The sequence below is a fragment of the Sapajus apella genome, unplaced genomic scaffold (assembly GCF_009761245.1).
Source record: "Sapajus apella isolate SASKATOON/1434 unplaced genomic scaffold, GSC_monkey_1.0 scaffold12, whole genome shotgun sequence".
NCBI lineage: Eukaryota > Metazoa > Chordata > Mammalia > Primates > Cebidae > Sapajus > Sapajus apella.
The window spans coordinates 13,524,752-13,550,719 of NW_022436952.1; the positions used below are offsets into that span (position 1 = coordinate 13,524,752).

Consider the following 25,968-nt stretch of genomic DNA (forward strand, 5'->3'; position numbering starts at 1 on the left):
TCTATTGGCATAGAGTAACAGAGTTTTATCAAATCATAACTCTATAATGAATTCCTTGAAGATATCTGAAAATACTTCGTAACCATTTTTATTACACAATTGCTTTTTCAAGCAATGAATTTCCATTTAAATAAAATATAGATTTACAAAAAATGGAAAACTTACAAAGCATTATAAAACAGTGGGAAAGTATGTCCCTTAACTTTTGTGCATTTATTCTAGGAAAATCTCACATCTCTTTTTCCACACCTATAAAACAAAACAGAATCAGCGCTGACCTGAAGAAAGCAATAATTTATCTCTGCTCTAAGCAACCTGACAATGTGATCATTTCCCTGATTGGAAATTCGCAGAAGTGAAGAATTTGCCATCAACTTTCTTTCAAATAAGGGAAGAAAAACATTTCAATATAGTCATGCAAAAGAAGTGAAAATTTTTATTGAATATTTACTTGGACAGGCACTGCACAAAATTATTCTGTGTCCAATCACCTCCTCGGCTGTGACTGGCAGCACAATTCTTGACCCATTTTACAGATTAGGAAACATGAGTTTCCAGAGTTTATTGACACTCATGTAGCTGTTACATCCTTTTGATGTTTAAATGACCTAATTTATTCAAAGCCAGGTAGTACCGTCAGCTGGTGGGAAATACAGTATTACCCAAGGGATTTCAAAGGAACAAGTAGATGTTTGAGTTGCACAGTGAGCTAATTTATGCAACTTGCAGAAATCCTAGCTGGATATTATGATACCTTTCAGATCAGTTTCTACCCTGTAGGGTGGCAATAACCTTGCAGATCCTTTATGAATTAGGTTTCTAAGCTGCTTTGGTTTCATGAACCCCTCGAGTTTTCTGGTGAATCCAATGGACTTTGTCTCAGAATAAGGTTTTAAAATGTATAGCAGAAAGAAGAGAAATTATATTGGAATACAGTTCTAGCAGTTGACCCCTTAGGATTTTTCCAGAATTTCTACTCTGTCTACCTCTCCTGTCATGTCTACTAGAGGCTTTCTCTACTTTATTCAGAAAGGTAAAGGAGAGACACCCAAGCAGGTCTGTAGGTTATGGGGGTAGCAAGGAGTATGGGATGGGCTACTGTGGAGGTGTTTTTGAAGTGACATCACCGTCTCCCTTCCTCTTCCCTTTCCCTTCCCCCTGGAAGCCTCCTCACTTCTCTAGCTCTTCCTTCCTTTCCCACACCAAGTCCAACTTTTCTCCTTTTACCTCTTATCTGTCCTCCTCGCCCCTTGCTCAGCCCGCCCACTTTTCTAGGCCCGCCCCTCCAGGCCGCGCCTCCTGCCTAGGCCCCGCCTCCTCCTCAGTTTCCTGCCAATGACGCTGGGGCCGCCCCGTCGCCCCGCCCCGAGGCCCACACCGAGCGTGTCCGCGGCCTGTCCTCCTGTCGGAGGAGCCTGGACTGGGAAGGATGGAGCTGGCCGCGGGAAGCTTCTCGGAGGAGCAGTTCCGGGAGGCCTGCGCCGAGCTCCTGCAGCCCGCTCTGGCCGGGGCCGACTGGCAGCTGCTGGTGGAGACCTCGGGCATCAGCATCTACCGGCTGCTGGACCAGGTAGCAGCCGACCCGCTGGAGGACCGCAGGGCCTGGAGTGCGACGGGGTCAACCTCCCCGCTGGGAGTGCGGGGCGGCAGTCGCTGACGGGACAGGGGCGGGTCTTCTCCGGCGCAGGGAGGAGCTCCGCCCCGCCCCGGCTCAGGCTCAGGCTCTGGAGCTAGCGCAGGGGCGGTGCCTCCAAGTGAGTGCCTCGTGCAGATCCAGGGGAGCTGGAGTCATCGGAGTTCAGCCTCAGGTCAGGCCCCACGGGGGAAGTAGTTAGTTCGAAGTTAATGACAGTTGAAACGTGGGTCAGCTGGTTCCTAGTCCTGCGCACATGCCTACAAGGGACGTTGATCCTCACTCTCCATTGCATGCCAGTGGCATCGTGGGGGCTTGGGGGGATCATAGGGCTTGGATAGAGGAGGAAATGATACAACTTTTAGGGACTGGATGTGCAGGTGGTCAGTGTCGGGGGTTGCCAAGAAGAGCCCTACTATTTTAGTGACTCGTTTCTTTTGGTTGTTGCCCCTTCTTTCTAAGTGGCACTTAATGAGTCCGAAGCTTCAGGCAGGAGGAGTAACAGGATTGGTTATGTAGGAGGAACAGGATTGGTTATTAAGGTCTTTGGAACCAGGTAGCCATCCAGGTGGAAGGCATTGTCCCTGAGGCCTGTCATCCAAAGCTTGTCATCAGTTGGTTTGTGCAATAGTCGCAGCATGGCAAGTAGGTTACAAGTTGCCCGCAGGTAATGTGGGTGAAATTGAAGTTTCCTGATATAGGACCAGGGCATTATAGTGTTCGAGCTAGGAGGATACCTCGTGCTCACCTGGTTAAACCCTGTGTTTCATAGATGGAAGCAGCAGCCCTCGAGGGTGAAGTCACTCCTGAAAGGGTCCAGATAAGTGAATAGCACAGGTGGGATTGCAGGGTCCATGATCTTGTGAATGTCAAACATGTGGTGGGCATTTGCATTTGTGTTTACATCAAATATAGTATTTTTATATTTTAAAACAGAAAACAAACGTTTGCAATATTTAGAATTTGGCCATCTGTTAAAAAGGAATGAAAACTCTGCCTACCTCCCTGCAGGGTTGTTAGGGGGTTTAAATCCAATTTGTCAAGATATGTGTGAAAATCTGATAGTGTAGATGACTACAATGCATACCTCTCCCAGGGAAGAATTATCCAGTCCCAAACTATAATATTGCCAAAGTTGAGAAACCCTACTCTAAATAAATGGAGAATATAGGTATTGTGAAGAAATTTCCTGTCTAAATACGTACATATTTGCTTTGGAGGCAGTCCATCCCTCCCCAGTTAGTGGGATATAAAACATGCTACTTTGAATACTTACAAATTGGTTGGGCTAGGCTTTTCATAATCCAGAACACAGCAGATAACTGCAAGTGGATAAACTGCCTTATTTACTTTTTTTCAATATACAGATGTTATATCTTGATGGATTACTCACTCAACAAACTCTGAATACTTGCTGAGTGCTAGGACCTTTGGGTATAACAAGATAACCAAGAAGCTTACAGTATAGAACAGGAAGAATTAATTTCTTAGGGTAACTTTAAAAGGTACCTCAGTTTGAAAATTGACATATTTTCTTTAATTTTTATTTTTGAGAGATGGGGCCTTGCTATGTTGCCCAGGTTGGTCTTGAACTCCTGGGCTCAAGGGATCCTCCTGCCTCAGCCCTGAGCCTCCCAAAGTGCTGGGATTACAGGGATGAGCTACCACACCCAGCCAGACAAAATCTTTTTATCTTCTCTGCTATTCCATTTTCCTTACCAGCCACATCAAGGCATTGGTCAAGTTTTGTTGATTCAACTGCTCAGACATATCTAGCATCTGGCTTATTTCCTCCCATTTTCTTTCCTTTATCTTTGCTACTTTCAGCATCCCTCACTTGGAATTGCAGTGACCTCTTAACTAGTTTCTTTGCCTACCACCTCTCTGCTCCTGTCTGTCAAACATCTGAGAAGCTGTGATCTTATCACTACCATTTCAGTGACCTATAGATTGCAGAAATTGTAATAATCATCTTTTAATTACTAACATTTATTGCATGCTTTCTTATAATCCCAAGTGCTAAGTGTTTTGCAAGTACTGATTTACTCAATCCCTGCATCAACCCTATGATACTGTACTATGATGATTACCTTTTTACCTAAATGGAAATGAATGCATAGAAAAGTTAAGTTGGTTGCTCAAGATTCCAGCTGAGATCCAAGCCCAACTGTCTGCCTCCAGTCCTGTGCCTTCAACATGCTCCTGCATTGCCTCTCCAAAGAGAAGGCAAATGCTGTGTGGTGGCTACACTGAATTAACTTGGTCTCGCCTCACATTTCCATCACTCTCTCCCATAACTTGTCCATGGACCTGACCTCTTCTCTAGCCAGACCAGACCACTGTGCCATCTTCCCTGTGTACAAACAAGGCAGTTGAGGTCCAGGGAAAGTCAGTGGCATATGCAAGGGACATGGCTAAGAAGTGGTGAATGAAACTGGGATTTAGATCCAAGTCCATCTGCCCATGAAGCCCCTACTCTTTCCCCAAGCCACACACCCTCTTTCTCTAATAAAGCTTCCCACATGTGGGGTGGACCATCTTAGGAAGGTGAGGTCCTCATTAATGGAGGTACAGTACTGTGTGGGAGAAAAAAACTCAAACTGTGTTTTTTTTTTTTTCATTGTCTCAACATCACCAACCACAGTTAGCACAGAAGACTCCTGTGGCCAAATGCCTGAGGATTTCTCCCCAAACACCAAGTAAGCAGTCAGTTTTGCGGTGGACATGAGCTAGGTGTCCTCCAGTTCAGTGTTGACACTATCTACCCAGAAGTAGTGTCAGATCCCATAGGTTGAGGTCCCAGTTCCACAGATTAACCCCCTCTCCCCTGCCACTTGCAATGCCACTTGAAAACCCCAGGTTGTTTTACTTGCGTGTCTGATGAACTGGCTATAAATAGGGGATCCCACAACCCCCTCCTTGGATTCAATTAATTTACTAGAGAGGCTGACAGAACTCAGAGAAACACTTGATTACGTTTACTGGTTTACTATAAAGGATATTGCAAAGGATTCAGATGCATGGGATGAGGTATGGGGAAAGGGGCTTGGACCTTTGGTTCCTTGGATGCGCCACCCTTCAGGAACCTCCATGAGTTCAGCTATCCAGAAACCCTGAACCCCATCCTCTTGGGCCTTTTATGGAAACTTCATTGGCTGGACATGATTGAAGAATGGACAACAGCACTGAAATGTGACTGAATGAAAAGGATCTGAGCTCATATTAATAGACTGACTGGGGAAACCCAAGAAAGCCTGTCCAGATTCTTCTGGCCTTTCCATGCAGCATTCCTTCTTCCAGGGTGTGGGGGAGGACCCTCTATGGAATGAAGGTGTTATGACTCTTGACTCAACCCCTGAGGCCTAAAGTGCACCAAAATACAAAACACTGTAACAAGGGCTATGAGAGTTATGAACCAGAAACAGTGGACAGAAATGTGTGTGTGTGTGTGTATGTATGTGTATTGGCCGTACAGTACTGGAGTGTGTGTGGATGTGTGTGTATACACACATTCTAGTACTGTACATCCAATACATACCCCCCCACACCCATATGTATACACACATATGTATATATAATGTATATTTATATACACACATATACATATACATGTATATGTATTTATTTTATATATATATATATCTCATAATATCACAAGTACTGTATTCAGAAAGGAGACCAGAGATCATTTGTATATATACTTCATTCAGGCTTTATTGAGGCTCTGCAATGGGGCAGATGGAATGCTATGAATCTAAGAGTTGCTTCTCTGACAATTCTAGTGGCTTAGTTATGAAGTTATAGGCATTGGTTGGACTGATGGTCCTTTAAGGACACGATTGTGCATAGTATGCTTTCCACTGTGTAGTATGAGCTGGTTGTGTTGACCCCTTGCTTTGCTTTCCACACTCAGCATAGAGGTGCCCAACCTAAGACCAAAGCTATGTGACTCCTTGGGGCTCTTGAACAGGATTTGAAAGAAGGATAGAGAAAAACAAAATTGTGACCATTATTTAAATGATGCTGTAACAAAGTTACTGTTGTATGTTTTTAAAAGACTGAAACAAGAGTAGAGGCTCTTGAAGGCAATTTCAATGTAGCAAATTGTATTTTAAAATAAAAATAATATAACTGTCCTTTTTTTAGCTGACACAGATGATTCTGAATCTTGTTCTTGGACAAGAGGGCACTTTTGATGCACAGCATTTTGATAAATTTTTTGTTTTCTATTTTTCTATTAAATCACAACATTTTGGATTGGAAAGTTTCTTCTAAACCATGCTGCCCAACACCATCTTTTTATTTCCTTTACTTCTTTCTTTGCCTGCTGTTTCCTTCCTTTCTTCTCTTATTTCCCCTCCATGTTGTAATGATAATAACTTTATTTGATGCTGCAAATTACAAATGCTGTCACATAAGTTTTCATTTGCCCTTCTACACAGATGTGGAAGATAGGCAAAAATGGGCCTACTTTACAAATGGAAATAAGATCCAGAGTTGTTGAGCAAGCCACATAAGACTTCATAACTAGTAACTAACATGAACGGTCTACTTTGATAAACTCAGTACCAAATACACAGCTTGCCTCAAAGCAAGAGCTGCGTCCTGTTTCTGGAAGCTAAAGCAAAACTAGACCAGGACTGCCATGGGTATTGTGGGAAAAGCATGGATTTTGGAGTCAGATAGTCCTGTGTTAGAATCTCAGCTCTGTTCTAGTATCATTAGTTTATTCATCTGGGAGATATTCATCAACTGCCTCCCATATGCTACTGTCTTTGCAGACTGTGGGGATAGCGGTGAAGAAGGAGATGGTGCTGCTGCTTCAATGAATGAGCTTCTTGAACATGGTTCATATTCACTCATAGTGGAAAATGCTATAAAGTGCTTTAAAGAAAATGCTATTAAGAAAATGAAGTGAGATAAAGGGATAGAGAGATGGCATGGCAGGGTAGCTAGGGGTGGTGTGATATGTTTTAGATAAGCGAGTCCAGAAAGCCCCTCTGTGGAGGCAGCAGTTAGCTGATTTGAATAATGCAAATAGCTGGAGGAGAAATGAATCCAGGAGTGTTTCTCAAAGTTCAAGCACATTGGAATCACTTGGGGGAGCTTTAAAAACAATTCCAAACCCTACCCTAGGGATTCGGATTTAACTGGTCTAGGGTGGGGCTTGGGTGGTTCTTTTCATAGGCTCCCCCTTCACATAGGAGTTAATTATTTTGTCCTCTCTATGTTCATGTATGTTTGAAATCTTTCATAAGAAAATGGTTTTATACACACATGTATATGTGTTTATATGTGTGTGTGTGTGTGTGTGTGTGTGTGTGTGTGTGTGTGTATTATGAATGTGTATGTATATATAAGCTTCTTAGTAGATTCATATGAGCATGCTGGCTTTTAAGCCACTGAGGTTGAGGGAACACTGAGTGCTAGTCCCTGAGCCAGGCTGAACTTGCCTTGTTTTCCAGGAAGAGCCAGGAGGAGTGTGGAGCTGAGACTGAGGAGTGGCCAGGGGCCAGTCTCCACTTACTGGTCAGGTGATGTTGATCAGTTACCTTTTCATTTTGAAATCTCAGTTTCCTCATTTGCAAAACTGGGATAATACTTACCTTTCAGGGTTGTTGAGAGGATTGAATGAAATAATACATGGCAGAATGGTTCTCAAACTTGAGTGTGTATTAGAGTCTCAAACTTGAGTGTGCATTGATTGTGCATTTGGATATATATAGTACATATACACAGAAGCATGCATTGAGTGTGCATTAGAATATATATATATATACATGAACACATACATATACACATATGTGTGTATATAAACACATACACATATACATGTATATATATATACACACAAGCATGTGTGTGTATATATACTCTAAAATTATGTGTGTGTATATATATTCTGATCACACTCATCAATGAATGTAATCCATGTTCTCATCAATGAATATGTTCTATGTTCATGTATGTATGTATGTATAGACAGATAGACAGACAGATACTCTCTGTCTTTTTTTGTGCGTTGTATTTCTAACCAGCTGCTGAGTGATGCTGAAGCTGCTGGTCCAGGAACCACACTCTGAGAACCATTGGTGGATGGGGAGCATCTACCAAGCAGTTTTGACATTGAGAGCTAAAGTCAGAGGCAGGAGATGAGATGCAATGGAAATTGGAATGCGAAAGTGAGACCAAAAAATGTCTTAAGACAAAAGTAACATCCATTTTAGGACTCCCTCTCCCTGATGTTTAAGTTAGTGGCCACTCGGGAGTAAATGTGGTCCCCTGAGCAATGCTGAGACGTTCCCCTGGGAGAAGGGCCATGGATCACTTGGAAAATCTCTTCTATTGATCTGTAGACAGGCCTTGCAGGAACTTTGAGATTCGTTACTATGCCATTAACCACCGCAGCATGCCCATAGACAGTGTGAAACCAGTGCACAGAGGCTCACAGCTTCAATTTAGACAAAATAAATGTTGGACTGAAAAGCTCTGGCTGATGGCTTGACTTATTAAGTTTTTAAATCTAAATGCCCGGCACTGTGAGAAGGGACAGCCTCAATTGTGTTTTTGTCCTTGAATGGGGCTTCTAATCAAAGAGTTTGGTGAGGAGCGGACAGTACTTTCCCAGGGACTGTTCTTTCCTGTGCTTTTGACCTACTAAAATACTCAAAGGCCAGCATGACTGGAAAACCTGAATTTGGGCAGGCTGGGCTGAGAGAAACTTTGGCCTTTAGAGAGAAACACAGATTCAACTCACAGAAGAACAGATTTCGCTGTATAGATGAGAAATGCCTACTCCTATTTCCCTGGGTGGGATAATAATCCAGTTAGCATCATGAGCCACTTTACTTCAGGATTATAAAACTGCTGCTTTCTCTCACCCTTCTGATTACCAGCAAGATTGATAGAATGGTTCTTGAGCCTTGGTCACTTATGGAGCTGAAACTTACTAGTGGGCAGGGCCCCCATGTCTTAAAGACACCCATCTGTAGCATTCTACTTCCCACTAGAGACCAAAGCCAGCTCCTTCTTTTCTGTCTCCCTTGAGTGTACAATTGGATAAATAAGTGAGAGCCTCAGTTTTCCCTCTCCTCAGTTCCCTCAGAATAAGCCTGTGGGTATGAGGCCACAGGAGAACGCTGGTCTAAAGATTCAGATTTGGTGGAAGGAGAAGAGAGGAAAGAGTAAGATGCCTCTCTTCTGTCTCCAGGTGTAAGGTCACTGCATGGCGATTACAGGAGGTGACTATTAATAAAACAAAACACTGATATTTCATTTGGCCTTGGGAATCCTTTGAGAGGAGAGGTGACTTGTAGGCAAGAGCATAGGCATTCTGAATGCTTGGACATAATATCATACCAACATCTGTAGTGAACCAGCGGGTGAATCGGGGGCAATGCTGAATGGAGGTTCTTGTTTCCATAAATATGCCTTTTCTGGACACTTTGTAGAACATCTTTAGCCTCGTTTGCCTGTTTGAAAAGTACATTTACTGATGGTCCATACCTCGTATCATTATTTGGATTAAGTAGGATAATCCATGTTAAAGCACTTGGGTCAGTGCCTGCCATTCAGTAAATACTCAGTAAATGTCAGCTACCAGTATTATTTTACCCAGCGATGTACAACCCGTAGGGATTCAACTTATCACATTTTCTTAGAGAGGTCTTAAATATCAACTGTATGTCTTTGTAGAGTCTTGGCACATACTTCCCAGCAGCAGCTGCAGCTTTGACTTCTGCCATTAGAACTGCTTTACTTTGGTGAAAAATGCTTACTTTTCATACCATCTGAGTCTATTACTTGCCACAAAGTGGCTGGACTTGGACAGCATTTAGATAAATAGACTGGGGAGGCTTCCTGTCCCTCTGAGGAATGGAAATGAGCTCTTCTGTGAGAGGCAAAGGGAACTCAATGCACACTCATGAGTGCATTCACAGGATTTGAGAATCTGTGATTCATCAAGACTGCCTTGTAGTTAGTGGCATAAATTCAGATAAACACCATAAATTGCAGGGAATGGGTGGTGCCTTTCTCAAGGCCTCGTTGGGAGATGGGACCTCTACAGGCAATTACTCTTGTGTGGGGATTGCAAATGTCATTTGCAAACATTATGACATTTTGATGCCTCTCATATGCAAATGCATAGCATCTCTTTCAGAATTTATTCTGCTTGGGGACAAATAAGTGTACTATTGGCAATAATATTTCTCAGAATACTTTAACCCTGTAAATATAATTGAAAATAAGTTGCACAGCTGTTTTTTCCACACATTTAAATCACCATTGGTAAGAAATATACCAATTTAGTGTTTAGACAAGTTGGCCAGAGTAATAACATCTCAAAACTTAGTGATATCAGTAATGGATTTCCTGGCCATGCATTCCCCTGTCTCCAGCCTCCATTTCTTCATTTATAAAGTGGACCTAACGATGCTTACTTTACAGGATTATTGCAAGTATTTAGGACTAAGCATAGCCTGGCTTCGAGCAGGTACACTGTAGACACTGGTTTTCCTGAAAATTTACATTATTGCCCTGAATCCTAGTTCTTTAATCTGGAAAAAGGAGATCATCTTACTTACCTTATTAATGAAATAACAACCTATCATGTGAATGTAAACCATATCTAATATTTACTAAGTACTTATTATGTGTACCACATAATAGAACTTTAGATGGGTTATCTAGTTTAATCCTCATTATCATTCCATGAAGTAGAAACATATTAGACCCATTTTACAGGTTAATAGGTGAAGAGTTTAGACTCTACGAAGATGGTTACTCTGAGCTTATGCTACAACCACCACGCTGTCTTTTCTGATTAGCTTTTCTAGTTTATGAGACAGCGTTTGGAATAGTATATGGAAAAACTTGGCATTGTACCTTATCTGTTGAAAGTGATAATATTCATTGTTTCTCTATACCTGCCGTTCTCCTCGTTCTTTTCTGAACCGTTCAGAAGCTGCATCTAAAAAAATGCCCCTTCTGGCCCTTTGGAGGCTTGTTGAGCAAACACACCAGGCATAGGGACTCAGGGGAGCATCTCAGTGGGAGGTTTGGTCTGGGTGGCCTGGAGCAGGAGTACTGGCGTAGGTAAGGAATGGGTTCCCATCCAGGCTTTGCCACCACCAGCATCATCAGCAGCTGACTCTTGACAAGTCACTGACATCTTTTACACAGCTGAACTAAGGCCCCTTCCTGCTCTAAGATCCTACATGATGGGTCTTCTTTATCTTTAACATTAGCTTGTGGTCTGGAACAATGATTTGGGGATGACATGCAGAGAAAATACAGCTAAATAAGGAGACATTGTTAGGGAATAGAAGAGAATAGACTAGGAAATAGAAGGGGCCAGTGTTAAATGACACACCATCTCTCTGTTTGTCCTGTTACTAACTAGCTGCAGGACTCAGGCAAGTAAGTTGGCCTCTCTAAGCATCATTTCCTTCTGTAAAGGTGGAGATAACACTAGCTTTCCTATCTATATCACAGGACTATCTTAACTGTTACATGGAAGAATGAATATAAAACTTTGGAGAGTGGACCATGCTTAGAAAAACAATTACTAGTATTACCGAAATAATTTATAGCAGGTCAAAGGGATTAGAAAACTCCTTCAAATACAAAATACATGACTTTTGCAGTATTGCTAGTAAATCACCAAGGGAAACAGAATCCAATCTGCAGACAACAAGAAGCCTCTGCTTGATTTCTTCTTGGGATCAAGATGTAGCGAATACCAGCAAGTCTTCATTCTATGAACTATAGCAGGTATATATATATGTAAATATATATACCTACTGCCATTTTATTTATATATATATATATATAAAAAATATACATATTTGCTGGTATTATATATAAAATATATAATTTATAAATATTATATATAAAATTTGTTACATATATCATACTTATATATAATATTTATATATTTTATATATATTTTTATATTTTTTTTTCTGAGTTACTTATTCAAAGGAGACAGTACTTTTTATAACATGTCATGTATGGTTTTATATGCCTCTGTGCAAAAATAATTGTTATACCTCAATTTAATATCCTTTAAAGTATCTGTAATCTTTTCTTTTCCTTGACAGTGCATTTTAGCAATGTTTATGTACTTCTGTGCTGTTTTAATGAACTTATGTATAATTATATTTCTTGGAAATATTTATAAGTCTTATCAGCACTATTCTGTCAGCCTACTTTTTTACCTTGATGTCAAATTTTAAAAAATAAATCTGGACTTAGTAAGGAGAGACTTGTATTCACATGGATTATTTCAAGAAGTTAGGGAAAGAAGTATTACAGTAGGAAAAGTGCTTTGCCCATAAGCTCTAAAGGCATCTTGGAAGTTGCAGAGCTGTTCTTTTATGAAGAGGCGTAAAGAACATTAGAAAGAACCGTATGTGGAGACGGGGAATGAAAGGATGGCGTGATCGTATAGCAGGTCACGGTACACTCTGCCCTGAGCCCAGCTTGTTTTCAGAAGGGACTGTACGCTGGCTCAGGTTTAGGATGGGCCAAAGTTCAGGGGCCTGGAGGAAGGAAAAAAGTTCAACCAGTTGGGTTAACAAGCATTTTGCTCCGGTTGATCAGTGGGGGTGGGCAGCTTGGTTAATCATTAATAAGACAAAGAAAGGGACATTTGGAGGGTCTGTGTCTGGCCTTGTCATAGGTAAACAGGGGCATCCATGAGTCTTATCTAAGTCCTGTGAGGAATGGTAGTGGATCTTTGCAGTATACCTTATGAAACACAAAAGGTGGGGGGATTTCTTAACCTTCACTGTGATCTAGGATGACAGGGTTCAAATAAAATTCAGCATTGTTGATAAAGACCGCTATGTCAATTAGGATTGTTTTTAGCTACAAGTAATAGAAAATTGGACAATCAATGACAAACAGAGGAATGTTTTTCTCACCTAATAAATTGGTCAGAGATCTACCTATCAGTAGAGTTGCTGTCATTGGTTTAGCCATCAATCATGCCAGCAACCCTCTGAGTCTTTCTATTCTATTTCTCATTTTGATTGCCTCTTGGTCATAGGATAGTTCCAAACATCATGTCCACATTTAAAACAGGGAGAAATCACATGGCTTCCTCTAACTGCAGAGGACACCAGGGAAGTCATTAGCAGTTTACGTGTCCACAGGGGTTGTCTTAATAAGAAGGAGTGTTTACCACATCAAGTCTTATGTTTCTTTTGGCTCTTGTATTCTGTACATGATACTGACTAATCTCCACTACCAACATAATCCTTCTACTGTTTGAATTGTAGGAAACTAAATGTCTTATAACTGAAGCGTTAGAAAAGTATCCAATACATTTTAGTGTAGCTAAGGAAATTGAGCCACTGGTAGAGGTGGTTTTCTGGAGGAGCTTCAGGAAAAGCCAAGAATCTCTTGAGTAACCATATTTGGAGTCTTTTATTCAAATGTTAGTAAGCTTGAAAAAATAAAGCAGATATTGCAAAGGATTTATATCTCTAATTTTAAAGAGATATACACATTAGATCTTATAGTAGTAATAAAAACTTTGCCCAATTAGTTTTGTTTTTTCATATCAAATTGTTTGTATAAACAATGGTGCCCAGTGCTGGTGAGATGCTCCTTTGGAACTGGTGAGAGCACACACTTGGTGCACATGTTCTGCAAGATTTGTAGAAAGTATAAAGTACTTTAAAATATTAATCTACTTATCCTAAAATTTATATCTAAGGAATCATTTCTATAAAAAAATAGAATTATGGACCAAGTATTCTACAAAAGCATAAATATTCTGAAATTTTTTTTTTCATAAAAATATTTAGAAACAGAACTACTTTTTGGAGAATAATTGATTTAGGTATGAAGTCTTCATAACCTCAGTATAATATTTATTTTAAAATAAGAATACAAACTATTTATACCATATGATTTCCATTTGATAACATACAGATGTATTTATTTACTTAAAGGAAATATGTCAGACATTATCAGTAGATATTTGTGGATTATGGGGTTACATGTCACTTTTTAAAAATTCTTTTTGTCATTTCCATAATCTTTTTAACCACTTTATTTTATAAAATATGAAATAAAAATGAGTATTGTTGCTTAGATCCTTTTTAAAATGAAATAATGGATGAGAAAATGCTTTGATCCAAGCATTTGTACCAGGCTGTTCAGCACTTGAGCATTTTGTTGACGAAGCAGGGAAGGTGTTGCCGTGTTATTGAGCATTTTGCTCCTCTGGGGCTCTGGCACTGCTCAGTTCTGCCTCGAAGGGAATGTTTGAAGGAAATTGTCACAATAGTTCATTCTTTTGGATTCAGGCAAATGATGGTTGTTCTATTTTTCTCTTCCTTGAGAACTTTCTGTTCTTTTTTTATGTGCCATATAACAGAATGGAAGCCACTAAGGGTTGTAACTACATTCTGGAGAAGAAGGGAACCAGTTTAAGGGAAGAGTGTGTCTTACTTTATGCAGATATCCAATGCTAAATTATTTAAAGGTTGGGGAGGTCATTATCTTAACACATAAGAATTCTTTTTGCTTAGAATGTATAGAAAACGAGGCCGCAATATTCTTGAATAATTGCTAGTTGTCTCCTTCCAAAGCTTACTTATGAAAACAAGTGTGTATGAGTGTAACGTGTAGGTATGTGTAAATCCTAAGTTCTCGTGTGTGTGTGTGTGTGTGTGTGTGTGTGTGTGTGTGTGTGTGTGTGTGTTTGTAGGAGGAGGCAAGAAAGATAAGATGTTTATACTCCTGACATTTCTCATCAGACCCTGAGGCCTAACCTTCTATTGGGGCATCCGTGGCATGGCACATAAGGGGTTCAGATAGACTAGTTTGATATTTGCTGATTGAAAATTAATGGTTTGAAGCCACATGCATTTAGACCTGGACAATTCTTATGGATTCTATTTCAATTTTATGTTCATTTTTTGCCAGGTACTTTCACATACATCTGAGATTCCTAAGTCGGGAGGTATTTATCCCTAGGTTGTACCACAGGAGCCAGAAGTCCGTGAAAGCTTCAGGATCTCAAGAAAGAGTCAACATGTTTACTCTTTGACTTCCCCTCAGTCCGTGGCATGGTGTATAAGGAGAGGGAGCCATTCATGCATGATTAGCTAGTAACACGGCCTTAGCACACGGAAGCAAGAATTCATCCAAAAGTTCATTTTTGTTCATTTGTTTCTTTGCCTTTGTGTTGAAATTAATCTAAGAACCATTGCTTTAATTTTAACAATAGAGCCTTTAGGCAAGGCGAGGGTCAGGAATGGTAAGTTGCCACTGTACAGAGAGTGAAATGTGTGATGAGGCCAACTCTAGGCCAGGACCCTCATGGACAAGCATATGGCTTACCAGGAAAGCAAGGGAACTCCTTTGTACTTTGGAATCTAGAAAGGCCTTTTTCCAAACAAAAGGACCTTATATGATTTGAAGCAGATTTTGTTTTGTTTTTCATTTTTCAGTCTTTTATACAGAATCAAAAAGAAGTGGTTGTTGACAAATTATGTCTTGGAATTGATGAAACAATGTGTTGGGTTTCATTGTGCCACATGGCTATTTAAAATATAATCCCTCCCAAGAACTGTAGCTGCCTATGTGACACCCTTACTTGGATGCTTAATAAACATCTTAAATTCAACTGGTTCAAAAGAGAACTCTTAATTACCTCCAGAGCCCACCAATCACCACTTCTCCAAGTTTTGTCTATTTTAGAAGACGGTGTTCTCATCTGTCCAGCTTGGGTTGTAAGAGTTATCCTTGATTCTTTGCTTTCCCTTTCCCCACAATGTATCAGCAATTCCTTTCGACTTTACCTCCAAAATATATCCTTAAATCACTGACTTCTCCCCATCACTCGTGTTAACTTCCTGTTCAAATCACCGTCATCTCTTATCTGAACTATTGCACTGGTCTCCTAACCCATCTCCTTGTTCCCTTATGGTCTATTTTCTACCACGCAGCAAGAATCATATTTTAAAAATTAATTTGATTACATGTTTCTTAAACTGAATTTCGAATCAGATCTGGTCATCCCTCTTTTTAAAGACATCCATTAGTTTTCTATAGCAATAAGAATGAAATCTTTACCTCGTACCCTGGCCTACAAAGTCCTTTGGGTCCAGCCCTCACAACCTCTCTGACTCTCAGCTCTTGCCACTCTCATTTTCATCCAGAGTTCTCCAGATCCCAGGTTCTTTAAAGCTGCCTCCCCATCAATCTGAGGACCATCCTTCTACCAGGAATGGGCTCTTCCTATCTTCCTATGGCTGACTTCTATTAACATTTGGAGCAAAATGCTCTGATAAATGTTAACCCTCCTGATCACCTGATTACATAGATGTCCTCCCCATCCCTGCTCCTGCAAGACATCATTTATCACACAACCCTTCTTACCCTATTTAAATTACCTGGATGTCACTTATAGCTATCTCTAGCACCAATGCCCACCTGAATTTAAGATCCCTGAGAGCAGGGCCTGCACCTGCTTTTTTTACGTTTGTGTCACCAAGACCACAGAGGACGTCAGTGTTTGGTGTGGCACGAACCCCATCATCAGCTGCTTTTCATATGATGTGGAATTCAGCTTTCTCTCAACTTGGGAACCAATAGACATTTCTACCTGTTCCATTTTTATAGCAGACTGGACTTTATGAGTATAAAGTCTTTGGTGTTCTTGAGGACTGCTCACCAACTTTACTGGCAGATGTCTATATGGACTTAAACTACAGAAAACAGTGGGACCAGTACGTTAAAGGTAAGTGATGCTTTTTTTTTTCTTTTTAATCATTAGAAAATAGATCTATTCTGACTAGGTGCAGTGATTCATGCCTGTAATCCTAGCACTTTGGGAGGCTGAAGCAGGCAGATCACTTGAAGCCAGGAGTTTGAGACCAACCTGACCAACATGGTGAAATCTTGTCTTAACTAAAAATACAAAACTTAGCTGGGCATGGTGGTGCATGCCTATAGTTCCAGCTACTCAGGAGGCAGTGGCATTAAGAATTGCTTGATCCTGAGAGGTGGAGGTTGCAGTGAGCCAAGACTGCACTTCAACCTGGGCAACAGAGGGAGACTCTGTCCCAAAAAAAAAAAAAAAAAAAAAAAAAAGGATAATCTACTTTTATTTATTCTCGCCAGTAGAAAAAATAAATGTAACTTCTACTATCTAGTGCTTCCTATTAAATTTTGGCACAAAAGCACTTCAAATGTGGGACTGAAATGTACTTTTGCTCCCACATGGACTTGCTCATTATGTAGTCTGAAATCCTCCCCACAGTTTGCTCTTGGGACTCCTTTGCCCCAAGAACAAATTTTTAAGTTGTGTGATCATCCCGTGTATCTAGGTTGTCATGGAAAGTTTCTTGGAGGAGGTGGGGTCCAAATTTTGGTTTGAGAGTTGAATTAAAATTTTCCAAACAGGTAAGAACACACGTATCTGAGGTGAAGAGAGTTGAGTGGATGACTGGTTAACGGCATTCTAAGCCCAGGGATCAGCATTAGTAAAGTCAGGACAGCAGGAAGCAATATGTTCAATAACCACCAGCAGTTTGCTGGTGTTGGGTTGGTTGGAGTAAGAGAACCTATTCTAGGTCTTCTACTACTGTTTGTACTAGTTCTACTACTACTACTGATAGTACTAGTGCTGCTAATGCTAGTAGAACTAGCTAATAGAACTAGTACTAGCAGTACTCAAAGAGCTAGAATAGGTTCTTCTACTACTACGTGAACTAGGGCAGATGTTGGGTCGAGATCCTCCAGGGCCTAGCATGGCGACCAGGCTACGTGTCTTCGATTTTGCCCCTTGAGTGATACAGTTATGAAAGACATTACACAGGGAATTCTCTTGCCACTTAGAGCTGGGGTAGCCTCTGCCAACCCAGTCATAGTGGAATGGAGCTATGGAACTAGACAAAGGCACATAAAGCCTTTAGTCGAGACTCTTGGTTGCAAGTAACAGAAAGCCAACTAAAGAATGTGTAGGAAGAGGAAAAGGAGTTTATTAGTTCATGGCATTGAAGATAGTCCGGGGGCTTCTAGCTTTGAGGGCAGCTGCAACAGGGAGCTTAAATAATTTCATCAGGATTCTTTCTTTCTCCATCTCTAAACTCTGTATTCTTCTGTGTTAACCTAATTTCTATGCAGATTCTTATGTCATGGCCAAGATGTCCACCAGAAGATCCAGGCTTACATTCTAACCATACAAATAGCCCCAGTGGAAAGAGAGTTCTACTTTTCTAGGGATGGCAGCCAGATGCTAGGATTGGCTCTTGCCAGCTCAGCTTAGACTTTGTGCTTATTTTCTGTGGACATTCATCATAGTTTTGGGTAACTTAGTGTTTTCAAATACGCTTCCTATTTAGGGGGCAGTGGGATGCTTACCTATCCAAGGGAACAGCCAGACACTGTCTTTCCAGGTCTTCCTTGCAGCCAAGATACAGTCATGTGACATAGACTCTGCCAATAAGACCCACATGTGGCTTCAGTTTGGAAAAGAGCCATGCGAGGAAGCAGGCAGCATGGAAGATCTATTTTTCAGTGACCAGTGAAGGCATCTAACTTTAGGCAAAACAACTGCTGAGCCTCTGATGTTTGCTCCCCAACATCAACATCTTTCACTCTGGGTTCTGATCCAGTGGAAGCAGCAGCTAGGCTTTGCTGGAACAATCTTGAGGCTGTAGATCTCACTCTGGTCCATCTGAGAGCTTTACTAGATCACTTTTTGCTCTCAACTTGCTAGAGTGACAAATGACGACTCTGGCCAGATCTGCCATCCCTGAATTAGTCACCATGGCCATGTCTTGCTCATTTACCCATCCCTGAAATTACTCCATTCAGTCTTGCTGAAACCAAGTAGCTGAGAAGTAGGGAAAGGGTGATGCCCTGAAGGAAACTTGAGATACCCAAGGGGGAATCAATGCTGAGCATGCAAAAGCAACAGATGTCCACTTCTCCCTTTCCTTTAAGGGCTGTCATCATCCTCCTGTGACATTACTTGGTTGGCAAGCTCCTTAATCTACAGTCTATTTCTAATAGATTTTCTCTCAAAAGCTAAATTATCCCTCCTTAGAATCTCCTCAAAGGACTGTGGGCTCCTTCTCTAACTGGAGGTACAAAGAAGCTTACTGCAACAGCCTGGGGACAGAGAGTAGTGTGCGTGTCATTAAATTTCTTTGCTATCTCCCTCCAAGGATTGGCTGCTGTTTGCACATAATAGTAAGATGGAAGGAATAATAGGGAAATTTGGCCACCCTAGCTGTGACATGGCATATAGAAATGTGGGAGACAAGAAAGAAACTTGGGGTAAGCCACAGTTCTGCTGCTCTCTAACTATTTAGGAAGGACGTTGCCCATTCTGGAACCTTCATTTCCCACCTATGAATGTGCTAGACTGGGTGACTCAGTTCCAGGCTAGCTGTAATGGGTCAAGGAATCCTAAAGGGAAATAAAAGGGCTCAGAAGCAAAGCTATTGGTACTCTAGTGACATCTGGTGGCTATCCTGATTTTAAAATCTCTGACTTCTTCGAGGTCTGATTTTCATTGCATTCTATCAAGAATATTGTTTATGCCATACAATAGACAAGATTTGTTGGCCTCTGTTATTTGTGCCAAATTTTTCTATACACTAAACTTTGTCCCTGGGCAATAGGCTTTCAGTGGAAATTAATCGGTTTGATATTTTTCTAGAATTCTATACCTTATTAGTTAGTGGTTTAATCATACCCTAAGAAGTCATCTTTTTTTTTTTCTTCTTGTGATGTGATGTCATTCTGTCATCCAGGGTGGAGTGCAGTGGTGCACTCATGGCTTGGATCACTGCAGCCTTGACCTCCCAGGCTTAGACAGTCCTCCTACCTCAGCCTCCAGAGTAGCTGAGATTGCAGGCATGCACCACCTGGCATGCCTGGCTGATTTGTTTTGTATTTTTTGTATAGATGGAGTTTCACCATATTGCCCAGTCTGGTCCTGAACTCCTGAACTCAAGTGATCCACTTGCCTTGGCCTCAAAAAGTGCTGGGATTATAGGCATGAGCCACCGTGCTTGGTCTAAGAGGTCATCTTATTAGTTGTAGCTAAAAAGGCTTCCAGATGCATTAACTTCTCTTGCTTTCCTTTAGAACTCTATGAACAAGAATGCAACGGAGAGACTGTAGTCTACTGGGAAGTGAAGTACCCTTTTCCCATGTCCAACAGAGATGTATCCTTTCCACAAGGTACTAATTCCCTGGCCCTCTAAGGGTTTCTGTGTTCCTCAGCTGTAGTCTATTGCAGAGAGGTAGAGCTGGTTTCTCAGCAGGCATGGATAACATTTTCTCTGATTCTTGCAGCATTTGCTAAAGATGTTGCTTCTTGTGTGGTGTTTGGAGATCTCAGAGTGTGATTTTTGAGCCCGACCACATGGAGTGTCTATAATTACAGTCACTGGAGAGCAGCTCATACTTTCCTATGAAGTTTCCTTAGGCCTTGAAATTGTCGGGTCACAGAATTGGGGACCTGAAAGGAACTTTTTATAGAGTGCTTGATACAGCTCCCTCAGCCTACAGAGGAGAAAGGAGCTCCCAGAGAGGTGAGATGACAGAGGCACACAGGTGGTTAGTGGCAAGGTGGGTACCGAACCGAGGCCCCTGCATTTCCAGCTTTGTCCACCACCCCCATCTCAATTGACCCCACCGCAATCCTTCCTGGATTGTTGGCTCTGGACATTGACCATAAGTTTCTTCCCCTCAATATCCTTGTTTATGAAATGAAGCAGTTGAATGAAATGCAGGGAGGCTTGGCTGGCACTATAAGGTTTTCAGAACCCCCTTAGGACTAAGGTTGGGGGCTAGGATGGAATTTTGGGGGGTGAGTAGGATGGAGGTAGGATAACTCCTAGATAAGATTTTGACTCCTTCACCATCCTCTTCAATCCTAGCAGCCAGGTGTTTCACAGATTCAGTTTCCATGTAAGATCCTTTTAGCAAACGATCTCATGGAGTTAAAAAAAAAAGTTTGGAAGCCACTGAATCAGCGCTTCAAAGGTGTTCTGCCAAATTTTAATCACTGTATCAAGGTAATTCTTTCTCAGTGGAGTATCAGGTGATATCTTTCACATAAGCTGAGAAAGTTGGGGGACAGAGTGCGGCAATATTTGCTGCAAGGAAAAAGTAAAAGTTTAGGAGAAAGGAAAGCAGAGCCAAAGCAATGTCATCTCTTTCCTGAAACATTTAAGAGCTTTACTCATCAGTAGATAAGAGCATGGAGCAATAGACTGTCCAGTGGGAGGGTGGGACAACAGTGGGTGCTGTCAAGACACTGAAGTGGGGCTGGGCGTGGTGGCTCACGCCTGTAATCCCAGCACTTTGGGAGGCTGAAGTGGGCAGATCACTTGATGTCAGAGCTCGAGATCAGCCTGGCCAACATGAAGAAACCCCGTCTCTTCTAAAAATACAAAAAAACAATTAGCTGGACATGGTGAGCACCTGTAATCCCAACTACTCCAGAGGCTGAGGTGGGAGGATAGCTTGAACCTGGGAGGCAGAGGTTGCAGTGAGCCGAGATCATGTCACTGCACTCCAGCTTGGGTGACAGAGCAAAACTCCGTCCCAAAAAAAAAAAAAAAGACACTGAGGTGGGTGGGGGCTTAGACAGTTGCTGGGTTATAGTAATTGTGTTGTGCATAGTGACTTTTTGATTATTTTAGGCTTTTGATTCCTTTTAGTGCAAAACCCAAAATTCTGTTGTATGAAAGTGTAACTAACAAACTAAATATCTGAGCTCTGTCCAGCTATGAACTTCTAAGTTTTGGAGCCAGATCTGAGATAAAAATTCAGGTTGCATCACTTCAGCTGGGATGTGGCATTTTTGGCAAGGTTTTTACCTCTCTGAACCCCACTTTTGTCATCTGTAGAATGGGGATACTCATACCAAACTCACAGGGTCTGTGTAAGGATTGAAATTTAAGCTGTATGTCAAGAGCATGATGTTACGTGATAAGAGCTCGATCAGTAGTGATTTCTGTTGTTTCACAGACGTTCATTATTCTCCCGAGAATAGTGTTGTAGACGTGAGGGGTTCTTCTGTCAAGGCTGATGGGCATGAAATGGCTTTGTTATTCTTGGTGAACTAGTGTTAGTCCAGAGAGGATGTATGCCTACAAAATATTCAGTTAGTCTCATGTCTTTCTATGGTCATTAGCTGTGACATTGCTTGACCGTTTTCTAGGCATAGAGGTCAGTAACTAGAGCACTGGGTGAGGCCAGAACCAAGAGGAATGGCACCATTGTCTACTGAGTGCTTATTCTGCCTGAGTCTTTCTCTAATGCCCCCACCAAGCCTGTCTGGAAGGCAGTGTTACTCCCTTTCTTACACAGGGAATCTGAGTCTCAGCAAGGCTGCATAGGCAATCTAGGATCACACAGTGGTTCCTCTGTCATCTAGTGCCTTCCTGGAGAAAGGAAAAGTGGTTTCCTCACATAATTAAAAGCATGAAGGGATGACTGACAGGTAAGTAATGCATGCTCTCTGGTGAGAACACTAGGTGGTGTGAGGCACCATCTTGCAGGGCAGGTAGGGAGACAGGGCAGGTAAGTGAACTCGCAGTAGAAGGGAGCAAATGCCAAGTGGGAGGCACAGAATCACCTCCCTTTTCTTCCAGCTTGTGGCACTTTCCTTCTGTCTGTCTACTATGCTGGCGTTGGTGTCTTGCCTTGACCGGCCACACAGTATGTCTACCTCCGACAGCGGCGAGACCTGGATGTGGAAGGGCGGAAGATCCATGTGGTCCTGGCCCAGAGCACCTCTGTGCCTCAGCTTGGTGAGAGGTCTGGGGTGATCCGGGTAAAGCAATACAAGCAGAGCCTGGTGATCGAGAGTGATGGCAAGAAAGGGAGCAAAGGTAAAACCCATGGTGCCTGTCAGTGCACCCAGCCAGGGGTCCCCGCGGGAGGGCCAGGCTGATGGAAGGGCATGTCAAGTACGTGAAGCATATCCCTGAAGGTCAGAGGACAGGCACAGGTGCAGAGCAGACCAGGATCGGCACCTAGAGAGAGGCTCATTCCACCCTGACAGACTTGAGTAGAGCATGAGGATGATGTTTAACTCTGACCCAGTCTATTTTCTCCAGATGGTATTGTCCAGATGAAACCGGACCATTAAAAGTAAACCAGAGGAGAGTTTAGATACTCACTTCCAGCTGGTCCTGTGGATGCATACGCTGGGCGTAAGGGTAGGCAAGGAGGCTGGCAGGTCTGTCTTGGAGGCCTCAGTTCCGGCTCAGTACAAACTGAGAGACTCAAAACTGCCCAGCTCAAGTTTCAGTTCCCAGGGAGGAGAGTTGCAGAGAGTGGGGCGTGAGGCCACCTGCTCTACCAGAATGAGTGTGGCCTTGCATCCTAGGCAGAAGTCTGAGCTATAGTTAGATGGTCACCTTGAATATGTCACCTAATTTTTATGAGTCTCTCTTTCATCATTTATAAAATGGGATTAATTTTACCATCTCCTTAGGATTGCTAGGGTAATTGCATGAGAGGCCATATCCACGTGTCCAGCACTTGCCTGGCATTTAATAAATAGCAGCAAATCGTGCCTGTGGCTCTGTTTTCAAAAGTGCCTATATTTAAGTATGCCGTAAGGGAAGTCCCTGGAGAGAAATCCATCTGAATTATGTGCTACCTCCCTCTGCAGTTCCTGAGCTTGAACATGAAGATGTAGAGTTTGCACAGTTTTGTTGCTATATTTTTCTGTTTTCTTTTTTTTTTTTTTCCTTTTTCTGAATTGTCCTTTCTTTCCCTCTCTAGTTTTCATGTATTACTTTGATAACCCGGGTGGCCAAATTCCGTCCTGGCTCATTAACTGGGCTGCCAAGGTGAGATCCCAGGAGGTGGGGCAGGGGGTGGGGAGTGTGTTTGACAAATGTTGACTTAGCCCATGGGGCTGTCAGGCTGAAGAGACACATTGTCTCAGGCGTAATGAGGCTCTTTTATGAAGAGTTTGGTTGAGTGACTCTGGCTGGGGCTGGGATTGCCCACATCCAAGACGGAGACCAGGACAAAAGACAAAGAATTGTCAGCTTGGAATGCCAGCCTCTCCCTGCTTGTGCCCCAAGACGCCACCAGAATCACTCTCTGGAACCTCCGGACAATAGTGTGCTCCGAGAAGGGACAATAGTGCCTTTGGAGCCTATATTCCTCTGCTTATGGGAGAATAAGACTGACCTGGCTTGGAGACAACCAGATGTGTCCAAGCCGTTGTTGTTGCTTTTTTTTTTTTTTCCTGTAAGGGAGGGAACAGTGGTGATAGTTTGTATCACCAGAGACCGCCCAGGAGCCTGGCATTATGGGGACCATCAGCCTGCTTTGCACAACATCTACCTACTAGAGAGCTCAGCAGATTCCTTGGGAGAGTGAAAAAGCATCAGCTTTGGAGTCAAACAGATGCAATTTTGAATCCTGACTCTCCACTGACTGTCTTGCTTTATTTAAGGAAGCCTTAAATTTCCTTTCTAAAAATGCAGATAGATATCTTCTACTGCATAGAGGAGGAGTAAATAAGACAATATTTAGGAAAAGTTTTGCCCAGTGCTCAACATTAACTAAATAATGATATATCCTACTCCTTGGTCCCCAGTCCTTACAGTTTTCTAATTCTGTAAAGCAAGTCCTTTCTCTCACTTCTTTGGAGGAATACAGCAATCCAGCCTAAGCTCATTGCTTGTGTTTTTTCTTTCTTTCTCTCTTTCTCCCTCTCTGTATCTCTTTCTCTTTCTTTCTTCCTCTCTTTCTTTCTTTCTCTCTTTTTTTGAGAAACACTGTTTCAGAAATATATTTGCTTTTTCCTAGAAAAAGCTAACATATAAGGCAATGCCTTGCAAGAGAAGTTCCTGTGGACTGGTCTTACTTTTGTCCTGGGTCTTACTTTTTGTCATAACTTGTGACAACATTCTGTTGAAATCCAGTAAGGGGGCCTATTCATTTTTATTAGTCCTAAAGCCAACATTGTTTATCTTCTACCACATCCCAAGGAATCAAGAGTGACCACTGTGAAGACATAGAAATGACAGTCTCATTTCCCTTGCAGAATGGAGTTCCTAACTTCTTGAAAGACATGGCAAGAGCCTGTCAGAACTACCTCAAGAAAACCTAAGAAAAAGAATTGGGAACATTGCATCCATGGGATGACATCTCTGGAGGGGCCACCACCCACTGCTGCTCAGCCTTCCTCTCGTGTTTCCATCTTCAGAGGCTTTCACATTCTACTATGTCCTTCCTAAGCATGTTTGCCTGACAGGCAGCCCGCTCGCATGCTTCTTATTCCCCACATCCTGGGGTGGGCTGCCTTCTTCCATAATTCAATATGGGGCAGATTAGGGAAATCTTTGCTTGCTTGCTATCAGGAAGAGAAGTCCTCAGTAGGGAACACAATCATTCCATTGTGCCATTTTATGGGGATGGGTGGGCAGAGGGACACAACAAAATGTAAGAATAACTATTTGGGGAGGCTGGCTTCTTTGCAGAATGTGATTTTTTCCAACTCAGGATGGGCTGCTGGAAGTGGCGTTCCATTCAGAGCTGACTTTCAGTGCACCCATACTGGATGACATGTGCCAATGGCCTTATGCTTTGTGGAGCTGGTTAGGCTGGGATTTGAGGTGATAATCCAGTAAGTCTTTCCTCGTTCTTACTTGTGGAGGATCAGTAGCTGTTATGATGCTAGACCAGTTGGAGAAGTATCACAGGCCTGACTGGACACATAATGTGACAACCACTTTTTCCTTATCACCCATGTCTTTTCTCCTTTCTCTCTCTCTTCCTTATGTCACTGGGGAAAGGCTGCCTATACCTCTCCAGCTTTGCATTTTACTGGAAACTGAGGCATCAAGGTGTGTGGCAGCTAGCAAAAGCAGAGATGCTTTGTGCATAGCCTTGTGAAAAAGTGTCTTCTATGCAATAAAATGAATTTTCCTTCTAGAATATTTAGAAATATAGAAGGGATAACAGTTCACAGCCAGGTGACATTTAATTGGTGGCTTAATGACTCTGCACCTTTTTCTCAGGAATTCTGCCTAAGTCGTCTGCCTTTTCTACCACCAGAAAGACTTTTAGTTTTCTATGTTTTCTCCTGAATTTTGGTAGGATAAGATATTTCTAGAGTCAAAGGCACAGCCTTGATGTCCTCAGGGAAAAATTTTAATCACTGTGTGTAATGACACTGAACCTTGATTAATAACAGAGAAATTCAGGATGTAAAGCCACAGAAATGGATTTATTAATGTGGGATACCTCAGACTGTTTTCTCTCTGGGAAGAAAAGTGTGTTCTATAATGAGTAAATACAGAGTGGTTGTTACTTGT

At 42.0% G+C, this 25,968-nt stretch overlaps 1 protein-coding gene across 4 annotated transcripts; it reads left to right on the forward strand.

Annotated features, from left to right (window-relative positions):
* The first annotated feature begins 1,328 nt into the window (after nucleotides 1-1,328).
* Nucleotides 1,329-25,968, forward strand: PCTP (phosphatidylcholine transfer protein). 4 transcript variants are annotated; one of them, XM_032280097.1, is made up of 6 exons: nucleotides 1,329-1,570; nucleotides 16,277-16,394; nucleotides 19,757-19,836; nucleotides 22,344-22,515; nucleotides 23,417-23,484; nucleotides 24,696-25,968. In XM_032280097.1, exons 1-6 carry the CDS (start codon nucleotides 1,430-1,432, stop codon nucleotides 24,759-24,761), a joined length of 645 nt encoding a protein of 214 aa, XP_032135988.1. In that variant the 5' UTR covers nucleotides 1,329-1,429; the 3' UTR covers nucleotides 24,762-25,968. The 4 variants fall into 4 exon arrangements, with proteins under 4 accessions (XP_032135988.1, XP_032135989.1, XP_032135990.1 ...); XM_032280098.1 differs by having other exon boundaries at nucleotides 1,336-1,570; nucleotides 16,280-16,394; XM_032280099.1 differs by having other exon boundaries at nucleotides 1,431-1,808.